The sequence below is a fragment of the Microtus oregoni genome, unplaced genomic scaffold (genome assembly GCF_018167655.1).
Source record: "Microtus oregoni isolate MIOR12 unplaced genomic scaffold, Mior012 000011F_ref0000422, whole genome shotgun sequence".
Classification (NCBI taxonomy): domain Eukaryota; kingdom Metazoa; phylum Chordata; class Mammalia; order Rodentia; family Cricetidae; genus Microtus; species Microtus oregoni.
Window position 1 is genome coordinate 7,737,169 of NW_024543070.1, and position 11,071 is coordinate 7,748,239.

Consider the following 11,071-nt stretch of genomic DNA (forward strand, 5'->3'; position numbering starts at 1 on the left):
AAAAATTGGGTTGTTAGATTCTATTCACTCAAGTTGTTATGAGGATTTCAAGGAAATTGCAGGCTTGTCTTACTATAAAGCAGAGCCGAGAGTCTATTTTTAGGGGATTCGACTCTGGGGCTTTTTTTGGGGGGGTTGCCATCGTTCTTAGTTCTTATACCCAACACAAACCCCCTCTGGCTCGACGATGGAGGAAATGTCCATCCTCTTTTTCGCCTTTGCATATTTCTCTAAAGGACAGAGAAAAGCTTTGTTGTCTTTGTGGTCCCCGGGTCCGCTCGACACAGATGCCTATTAATCACTTCGCTATGGAGACAGACACATCCATCATCCCACCGCAGCTCCCAAACAGGCAGCCCACTGAACGAGGGTGAGAGGCTAAAGTACTCACTTAACCATTTCGAGTTTCCCGGCTGCCTGCATCTTAGATCGGGAGAGAGGTCACTGGAGGGGTTGGAGCGGGCTCAGGTTTTTAGCTTAACAAGCAGAACCTCTTTTATCTCTCTGTCTGTTCTGATCGGTCCTGTAGTATCTCCCAGGTCTCTGCGTAAGGGGCAGGTAATAGGTACACTTGAAGACAAAGCATTTTAATTTTTTAAAAGGAATGATGATGATGATGTTGATGATGATGATGATAATATGATAGCTGTGCTTTTGATGCTTTTGGCTCTGGTTTCTTCGTAAGCCAGTAGTTTTTCAGTAATGAATTCAATATAAAACAAAGCAAGCTTAGAGGCAGCTTCCCTTGACAAGAGGAAAGAAGTTTCCTTCTAAGACTGCCAGATTTTCTAAACACCTTTCTGTAGTCATTCAAGGCTGTTCAAATCCTTCTCCCAAATGCTTGTTGCTTCTGTTTGCCTTGTTCTCCTCCAGCTGTATTCCTTCACGCAAGCATTTGTTTACAGTCGGTTCAACAGATCCCTGCTGGACATTGTTCTTCCCGGGACTAAGGGATGAATTCATTTCTCTTAGGCCATCCTTCTTAGGAAGATGAGCATCAAGGGTGCATCTTGTCGATGATGATTACAGGAGAGAGGAGCATAGCCCCAGATTACTGGGTCGGACGTGCCCAGTGTGAGGACTTCTTCTCCATCAGAGCTCAGACTCTAATAATGGAGCCACATGTGTGAGAAGGTGGGAGACGTTCCCAGACAGAGGGGGGAAAAGGTTTATGAAACTCCAGTACCAAAGGACAGTGCGGCAGGATGGGCCACACTGAAGTGCAAGAGACCAGAAGGGAGTTAGCATCTTCCCTATTGCTGAATACAGCTGTCACCTTTCATTTGCCCCATTTTTTTCCTGCATTTCTACAGCCCTACATGTCTTTAAGGCTCAGCTCAATTTCATCTCCTTGTTAAAGCTTTTGGTCAGCCTTGGAGTAGGCTGTTTTATTTCTATACTTCGGGTGGAGTCAAGTGCAAGATCTGTCTTCTTCCTGGCTTGTGCCTCAGTCACGCCTCTCAGCACTGTGCAGGAAATGTCTGATAAAGACAGCCAAAAAAAAATGCTAATATCAGGAGGATGGAAAGAAAGACCTCAAGAGAATCTCAGCCTAACCCGAGTTAGGAGAGAACACCCTGTCTGGACTGTGTTGTCCTAGAGCCCGGTGCACAGGAGAGGCAGGCACATAAGCGGAGCTACCTACCAAAGCCACTCTCCTAAGCAGAGAACTGGGCTGCTGACATTTCAGAATTCATGTGCAAGGTCATTATGGGACAATTCGGAACTGTATCGGGCTCCTTTTGATTTTACAATCTATAATTGCTCTGATTTTGAATCGTGTGTTACAGAGCCTCGGGGCGGTATCATTCATAATCTTTCCTTCATTGCTTTGGCCTCTAATTCCCTTACCGAGGCCTCCAGGCAACCCGAAAACTCTCCCTTCAAAAAAGAAAAAAGGACAGAAAATCTACCTTCCTTAGTTCTGCCAATTTAAGGCGTGGTTTCAGAGAGCTCCGTATGCCTTTGTGCTCCTTGCTTCCTGCAGTAGGAAGGTGGAAATGAAGACCCACTTAGCACCTTGTGACTGGTGAGAAATAGCTGGTGGTTAAGGAATCAATGCAAAGCATTTTTCATGCTGTTTTCATTCCTAATGCCCTACTTTCAACTGATGAGAACAGAGGTCCCAGGGATGGATAGAAAGCATGACACTGGCCCAGAGTGGAGAAGTCAATTATTCTTTTCCTCCTGGCATGTGGGGACACTTGGGCAGGTGAGACTGTCATACCTCCAGGTTTCCATGCAGTAGCCGAAGCAATGGATGCTCATTCCAGCTCCAGCCTGTGGTCCTTCACCCTTTGCAGAGATTCATTTGTTTCAAATTAAACAATCTCCCTGGAGCATCAGTTGACACAAATCACCCTGTCACCCTCATAGGCTCCTTTGGAATTATCCCAGAGCCAATTTCTTTCCATTTATTATAGTTTCTCCTCTTATTGTTTTGAGAAAATGCCTGGGTACCCTTATAGATAGATCTCTTTCTATTTGTCTGATGGTTGTTATTATCAAAATGCTCAAAATTGAAGATCGTTTCTTTCTCAGTCTTCCAAATCAAGGTTAGATAGTCACTCCGAAGATGGATCTCAAGGTTTAGAAATGTGTTTTAAAATGTCTCTAATGTACTGAAAACCTGTATGTTCCATGGTCACTTATTAAACTACATAACTCTGAGTCCTAGGGAAGGCCAGGGTGACAAGTGCAAATAGCACAGTACTGCTTCAAGGAGCTGAGAATGGAATTGTTCGTCCACAGGGCACCTCACTGTCCTTGCTGGGGTTTGCACAACATTTTTCAGCTGTTTTAATTATTTCAAAGTTAGGGTTCTACAAGCTATCCTGAAATGAAAACATTCTCTTGTATTGCCTTGAGTCTCCTCACATCTCTGGCCACATTTGGACAGCATACAGAGGAGGAAGGATGTGTCTGCCTACCTCCCTGGGGAGAGGGATAACTGGCAGGCTCAGTTGCTGTGACTTTCCGTCCTCAGAGAGCCACCAACCCACCGCTTACTTACCTTTTGTGGATCCTTCTGACATTTAGTGTTGACTACACATTAGAGATGGAAAACTAAGATATTAAGCCACTCTCCAAAATGTCATCAGTCATGTTACGGGTGAGGACCCATGATCCAGACACTTTGAGGTCTTGTGTAGTGCTGCTTGAATCAGCCCCACCCCCAGACCCTTCAACATGGCTAGATTGCAAAGTTAATTTGATCATTGCCGTGAATACTCCTTTATTGATTTTCATGATGTACACCGAAATCTTTAAGTTTGGAAGATATTTCCAAAAATAAAATCCCCTTTCCCAGCTTCCTGTTCCATTTAATATCTGATCTGTTTTGAACATGGAGCTTAGGGTTTTTGAATTTGTCTAAACAGATGAGCAAAGAGTCCCACTCCAACTCCTGGCTTTAGTCACCTAAAAGATGAAGAGATACAGAAATGTTTTTGTTTGGTTTTGGTTTTGGTACTGTTTACACAGCAAAATGAGAAAATCATCACACCATTTTCCGGAGACGTCATATCCTAACCTGACTTGTTAACAACCAGAAATCTGAACTCAAATGTCATCAGCTAAAAATGTCTTTGCTGGTGAAAGAGTAAGTGGTTTCTATGAGTATCAGACAACTGAAGACCTTTCGACCCAGAAGAGTATTAGGAGCTGAAATTATGGATAAGAAGCAATGGATACATGTGGTAATCGCACAGAACTCCCAATGAAATAAATGAGTTATTCTAGCCTTATTGTACTAAAGTCACACTCCCTGCATGGTGGGGAGATCATGTCAACAGGCAAGGGGCTGGCTGGTAGGGGTTGAACTCATTTTGAGATGAGAGTCCACCCTCTTATAAAAGGGCCACCTGCAGAAGGAGGAGCGGGCGCGGTGGTACTTTGTATACGGGATGTGTGGTTGCAGAGGTGTGGGACTAATGGCACCCGGCTAGTTAGGATGCTCTGGTTAGAAGATGGCTTTCTGGTTTGCAAGTCGTCAGAACAAAGATCCTTATTTCCTGGGACTAGCCTTCTAACTCACTAGTTTGCCTATCTAGACTTACGTGGTGAAGGGAGCAGCTTCCTTGTGTTCCTCTCACTCATCACCAAGCTTGCTGTCATGGAAGAAAACACACTGCACTTGGTGATTGTGTCATTTGGGGGAAGATGTTAAATGGGGAGTTCTTTTGATATCTGGTCTCAACACTCAGCTTTAGTTCTTGTACCTTCTAAACCAGAGCTTCTCAACCTGTGGGTTATGACCCCTTTGAGGTCATGACAAGGGTCCCCCAAGACCATTCTTGCGCGTATTTACATTACAACCCATAACAGTAGCAAAATTACAGTTCTGAAATAGCAATGGTTGGGGGTCACCACGACATGAAGTGAAGAACTGTATTAAAGGGTCGCAGCGGGAGGAAGGTTGAGAATCTAGACAAATAGCCATTTATTGAAGTTCTAGAACACCGAATTCCATTGTAGGCAGCTTCCTCTAATAATTAGACACTTCTTGGGAAGATAATCCCCACGAAACGTGAGCACCTAAAGGGACTCTGGGAAACGCCCGCTGTGGTGAGAACGTCCACCCACCACCTTGTATGGATGGGAGTCTCGCCATGGCTAGAACTGTGGAGCTCACCACATCAATGAGAAAGAAGGAAGCCATTTTCTTCACAGATGTGCACATTCATTTGTGCATTTATGGGTAGGGAGTCAAGAATGTGTGCAATAGAATTCCATATACAGCCAAAATTGAGGGAAAATCAGTTGTTACTTTAACACAACAATAAGAAAATGCAAATTTTAGAAAGAAATGTTCACATTTTCTTTCAGGTGTAGGTATTAAAACATTTGAATTCAAGACACCCCATCGTCTGGGGAGCACCACACATATAATGTGTGAGTTAGAACCACATTTCCTTGCTGGGTTTTTTTTTTTTTTGGTGTGTGTGTGTGTGTGTGTGTGTGTTTCCCCTCCTTCCCTTTTTTGGCTCTTACCCCTTAAAAAGCTTCTGAAGATAAGTCTGGAAATATTTGAAAAGTGCCACCTTAGGAAATTATTCAATAGCTTTCCATCTTCCACTTGTTTTCCATGGGGTACCTCGACCCCTCATCACCATGGGTATATGTTTAATCATAAAATTTTGCCTCTTAAAAGGTGTTTGCTACTTCTGTTTACTCCCACTGGAAGTCCCAATCCTTTGTCACAGCACAGTCAGCCTCGTCCCACCCCCAGCAAGCCCCAGTGATGTCAGAATTGAAGAGGATGCTAGGGAGAGAAGCATGATCTTCCAGCTAGATCCTCTGGGTTTCTAAACCATCACTTTAGGAATCAAAATATTTCAGTAGACACCCTCTCCTGACAGAGCTGTGTCTCTTCTAGGTCTGGGCTGTGACATTTCAAACATTAACAGCGACAATCAGCAGAAGTTTAAGGGATGAGTGTTATGAGTTTGGGGATGGATAGATTTTTATTTCATTTCATTTTAATTCAATGCCACTTACACTTGCCAGCAAAATACATTAAACATATTCCAGAAAGAGTTGGTTTAGCAGGTGAAAAATGTGTCTCCAGAGACCAGACAAGGTACCTTTTATGTCTTGCCGTCTTTCCATAATAGGAACAGTGTTTACATTTCCTCACGCGGTACCTCTAATGTATTCGTGTTCTTTCGCTCTCCAGAGGCAGGGACGGAAGTCTTGGGGATTTTATTTTTTATTTTAGCTACCGGCATCAAGCACTTAGGATCTGAGGGTTGTGGTGTCTGTTCACACTTGGTATTAAAAAATAAAAGCTTCAGTGTTTTTGCATTTGATTAGAGCCGCTCAGCTTGGTGGCTGATTAAGCAGGATAGAAAAAGCAAGTCCCCGCCCCCCCTCTCCCCCCCCCCCCCCAGAAATGAGGCTTCTTGGTTAATGTAGTAGAAAATAATAGACGGGGGTAGCCACTGAATTTTTATGAAATCGACAAGATCAGCTCTGCTGAAGAATCTCGTGGTGACAGCAAAACCCTAAGAGTAATAATAGGACCTGACACTCTACAAGCCCGCAGCGGGCCCCTGATTTAAATATTCTTTCCGTTCTGCTGCATATTTACCTGAAATTGAGTGCCGGGGTTTTCCTTTTTGATGCAAAATAAATGTAAATATTGTCACCTGCAAGCTTGAGCTATTTTTCACTGTGGTGACATACACCCTCTCTCCTCTTGTTGCTTCAGAAACAGACAGCCCCTGTTGTCGCAGGTAGTCCTCAGAAAAGCCTGAATGGGAAGCGGGAATTGTTATGTGATTTGTTCATTTAACATGCATAAAATCGTCGCCGCTTCTTCCTGACTCAAAGTAGCTCATTTATTCTAATTCTATAGAAGGTGCAAAAGATCAAAAGGAAAAGACAGATAAATAAATTTTGAACCTGCCATCCTCCTTAGAAAGAAGTTGAAAAATCGCGTGCCAGAGAGAATGAAAGCCACCAAGAGGACAGCAAATAAAATTAATTTACATACGGCCCAGGGCTGGCTAGGGTGGTATGGGGGCAGGGAGGATTAATTAGTTAATGTTTGGCAAGCTGTACCCTGAAGACAAGCTATGCAGAGGTGCTGCTGACACTTATTTTTGTTATGAATTAACAGTGTGATTGCCGACCACCAGTACGCCTCACAGTACGATTTTTGTTCGTTTGTTTGTTTCTTAATGCCATGTGCGGTGTCTATTACAGGAGTGATTCGGGAAAGTTACCTCAAAAGCAACGACCAGCTCGTTCCTGTCACCCTCTTGGCCATTGCAGTCATTCTGGCTTTTGTCATGGGGGCCGTCTTCTCAGGCATCACCGTGTATTGTGTGTGTGATCACCGGCGCAAAGATGTGACAGTAGCGCAGCGCAAGGAGAAAGAGCTCACCCACTCGCGTCGGGGATCGATGAGCAGTGTCACCAAGCTCAGTGGCCTCTTTGGGGACACCCAGTCCAAAGACCCAAAGCCCGAGGCCATCCTCACGCCACTCATGCACAATGGCAAGCTGGCCACGCCTAGCAACACGGCCAAGATGCTGATCAAGGCTGATCAGCACCACCTAGACCTCACCGCCCTGCCCACCCCAGAATCCACCCCTACGCTGCAGCAGAAGCGGAAGCCCAACCGCGGCAGCCGCGAGTGGGAGAGGAACCAGAACCTCATCAATGCCTGCACCAAGGACATGCCCCCTATGGGCTCTCCTGTGATTCCCACGGACCTGCCCCTTCGGGCCTCCCCAAGCCACATCCCCAGCGTGGTGGTCCTGCCCATCACGCAACAGGGCTACCAGCATGAGTATGTGGATCAGCCCAAAATGAGCGAGGTGGTGGCTCAGATGGCTCTGGAGGACCAGGCTGCCACTCTGGAGTATAAGACCATCAAAGAGCATCTGAGCAGCAAGAGTCCCAACCACGGGGTGAACCTTGTGGAGAACCTGGACAACCTGCCCCCCAAAGTTCCACAGCGCGAGGCCTCCTTGGGCCCCCCGGGAGCCTCACTGTCGCAGACCGGCCTCAGCAAGCGGCTGGAAATGCATCACTCCTCCTCCTACGGGCTTGAGTATAAGAGGAGCTACCCCACGAACTCGCTCACGAGAAGCCACCAGTCCACCACTCTCAAAAGAAACAATACTAACTCCTCCAATTCCTCCCACCTCTCCAGGAACCAGAGCTTTGGCCGGGGAGACAACCCGCCTCCCGCCCCGCAGCGGGTAGACTCCATCCAGGTGCACAGCTCCCAGCCCCCTGGCCAGGCCGTGACTGTTTCGAGGCAGCCCAGCCTCAATGCCTACAACTCACTGACAAGGTCGGGGCTGAAGCGCACCCCCTCGCTAAAGCCAGACGTACCCCCCAAACCCTCCTTTGCTCCCCTTTCCACATCCATGAAGCCCAATGATGCGTGTACATAATCCCTGGGGTTGGGGGCCAGGCGTCGAAGCATCAGACGAGGCGGAGGCAGCCATCCAGCTCAGCAAGGTCTCCACTGCCTCGAGTATCCACCCGACCAAGATGGCCCTGGAGGAGTTGAGGACGCTGGGTCCTCCTCCCTGGGACGCAGGGACCCTCTTGAAAATCAGGCCATGTGGTTTGGTGAAGGGTTAGCAACAGCCACCTCCATTATCTCTTCACACTCGCCCACATCGTACAGCAGGTCGGACTCACAAGAGACTTCAGTATCGTCAAGAACATGAGCCAAAAGCACATCCGCACCCCATCGCCACACGAACACACATGCACACCCCACGCTCACATGCACGCACCACACACACAGAAACACACATCCACACACACGCAGGGGTGAACAACATTTTTGTCCCTGACCTCACGGGACGTTACCAAACTGGGTTAAGCGTTCGAAACTTTAAAACACAAACACAGTTTTTCAAAAAATAAAAAATAAAAAAAAAACAAGAAAACTTAAAAAAAAAAAAAATTAAAGAATTCATTGATAATTCTAACTCAGACTTTAACAATGGCAGAAGTTTACTATGCGCAGATACTGTGAAATGCCCACCAGTGTTACAACTTTGTGATAGCAGATAAATGCCATGTTGGGCAACGATGTCATAGATTTCTGCTCCTCTTCGCTTTTAATGAATAACGTGACCGTTAACGCAAGTAACTCTTATTTATTGTTCGCCCGTTTCTTTTTCCTTAAGGAAAAGACTCTTCCCAATGCCACCGTATGAACAGCTCTGCAGAAACCCGTGGAAAGTTAAACTATTTAACGTGAAATCCATTAACTGGAATAATCGAGTTTCTTTATTTTTACAATAAATTCACTCAGTAAATAAGTTGGAGCTGGAATTCTGAGCTTTGTGTTTAGACGATCGGGTCAGTAGCTAAAGGGCAGTGCTAAGAGAGGATATTTATTTAAATCTCCTAGTTAATTTGTCAGTTGGATCTCTGGCCAAGAAAAAAAAAAACGTTTAAAAATCCTTCCAGATCCTAACTACTTACTGGGACAGAAATGTTTCGAATGGCACCTATGCCCCATTGCAGAAAACATGGCTTTGTCTGAGGCTCCCACTGTCAGGATGGCACCAGCTTGTGAAGCCCCCGCCCCATCTCATTTCACCTTGCATATGAGACAGCAAACAAAAATCCACAAACTGTGTGAACTAATTAATATGCTGGCTGCTACCTTGCATAAATTAATGATTTGGTCACATGGGTGTTTCGTGGGTTACATCTGTGAATAGCCTGTTTTCCACATGTAAATTTGTGCCTTACACCCTGGGTTGTACACACTTGTAAACTGTCGTTATGATCAACCTTTTTTTTTTTTTCTTCCTACTTGAAATAAATGCAGATATTTATTTAAGCCCCACCCTTCACTCAGCCCTCTGGAAGACTGGATCAAGCAGATGGAAAAAGAATGCAGTAGTGACGGTCGTAAGGCCAAAGGCTGGGTGACACCTTCCAGTTCACGATGCCTTCAATTGTGCCAACTCCAACCCCCCTTGGCTATGCTGCAAGCATGGACCCCCAGTGTTGTGGGTGCTCCCCTTATATTCCCAGATCATTTCAAAATGGTGACATCCTCCTGAGCCAGCAGAGAAGGGACTGAAGTCCCTCCCGGCCGTCATTTCTTCCACTGACGGAAGAAGAACGTGCTGCGGTGGTTAGGGAGGCAAATGGGAGGAGTCTCCAAGCTGTGCCTTCAGCACACCCGTGCAATGCACAGAGAAAACAAGGAAATAGATGGGGCAGGCTGGTCCCTGCTGCGATTAATGGGTACCCCCAAATACAAGGCAAACCACAATGGATGCTGCAGCATCCTTCTCTGGGGCAAAGGTTCTTTTGTTTCGTTCTGTTTTGTTTTGAATTCCTTTACCTGTTTGTTTGTAGAGAGTTGGGAGTGGGTAGTGTGTGTGTGTGGTTTGTTTATTCCCCCCCCCCTTGTTTTTCTTTTGCTAAAGCACACAGAAGGAACCTTTGTTTACTCCATTACAAACAAAAGAATTGTCGGCACACTGTAATCCATGAGCATTGTTTTCATATAAACAGTTCATTCGGTGGTCTCTTCGTCTCTTTCTTTTTCCAATTTGGTCTGGACTTAGTGTGTCTTAAAAATAAAATAATAAACTTTCAGAAAAAAAAAAGATTGACAAAGACCAATTTGAATTGGTTAGTTACTGTGTTGTGTCTACAATTAGAGCAGTCGCCCGGAGCCCGGAGCTTACAGCTGAGGACAGGTGCACAGCCCTTTGTCCCAAGAGTCCCTTGGCAGATCAGTGAGGCTGTTGTTCGGGGTACAGAAGACCTCATTGGGCTTTATTTTTGTCCTTTAGTGGAGTCATTGTTCCTGACCTATAACTATTGTACCCTGAGAGCACGAAGACTTTCTAGAAACAGATTCTGTCCTCTCCCTTGCCTTTTCTCTGCAAATACAAACATCAGAAAGGTGATGGGTGCCCAGTCACGTTTGATTCCCAAAAGTATTGCCCCCCCCCCCCCGGGTAATGGGCATCATTGCCTCAACTGTGTTAAGGAGACCTGCGTCAAAACCCACATCCCTGCATCCCACAACCCACCCTTTTCGGTGTTCATCCCACAGTACCACATATATCGAGCTGGTCTTTAGCATTTAAGTGTCCCTCTCCTTTTCTGCCCTCACCCTGTGCTGGGGGTTTATCCACAAACCTGAGTGTGCCTTTCCACCCTGCTAGACACCGTAGACGCAACGAACTCGGACTTACATCGGTTGTACAGTTGTACAAACTATTGTGATGTCACCACTTTCCCTTCCGTCTCTACACAACCCTAACATCTGACAGTTTAATGTATGCTGTGGAAAAAAAGAAGAAAATGAAAAAGAAAGGGGAGAAGAAAGAAAAAGCAAGGAAGGGGCTCTTTGTTACTCATGAGTAATAAAACCAGACTGTTCTACGTTATCTTTTGTGTCCTGAATGCTTCTGTTTATGTCTTCAATTTTCTTTTCTTTTTTTTTTTTTTAAGCCCTTTTAGGATACGATTCCAGCTCTACCTGGTGTCTGCAGTGCAAACGTAGTTAAACATATTTGTTTTGCAGTATCCTCCCCCTGCTCCCTCCACCCAACTTATTGAT

General features: G+C 45.6%; 1 protein-coding gene across 6 annotated transcripts in view; it reads left to right on the plus strand.

The window, feature by feature from the left end:
* The window catches only part of Sema6a (semaphorin 6A), a 122,529-nt gene extending 114,099 nt beyond the window's left edge, over nucleotides 1-8,430 (plus strand). For all 6 annotated transcript variants that reach the window (XM_041659932.1, XM_041659936.1, XM_041659935.1 and 3 more), the window contains one exon: nucleotides 6,709-8,430. In XM_041659932.1, coding sequence (XP_041515866.1) covers nucleotides 6,709-7,910 — 1,202 coding nt within the window. In that variant the 3' untranslated portion in view covers nucleotides 7,911-8,430. The remainder of the gene's footprint in view (nucleotides 1-6,708) is intronic.
* The last annotated feature ends 2,641 nt before the right edge of the window (nucleotides 8,431-11,071 follow it).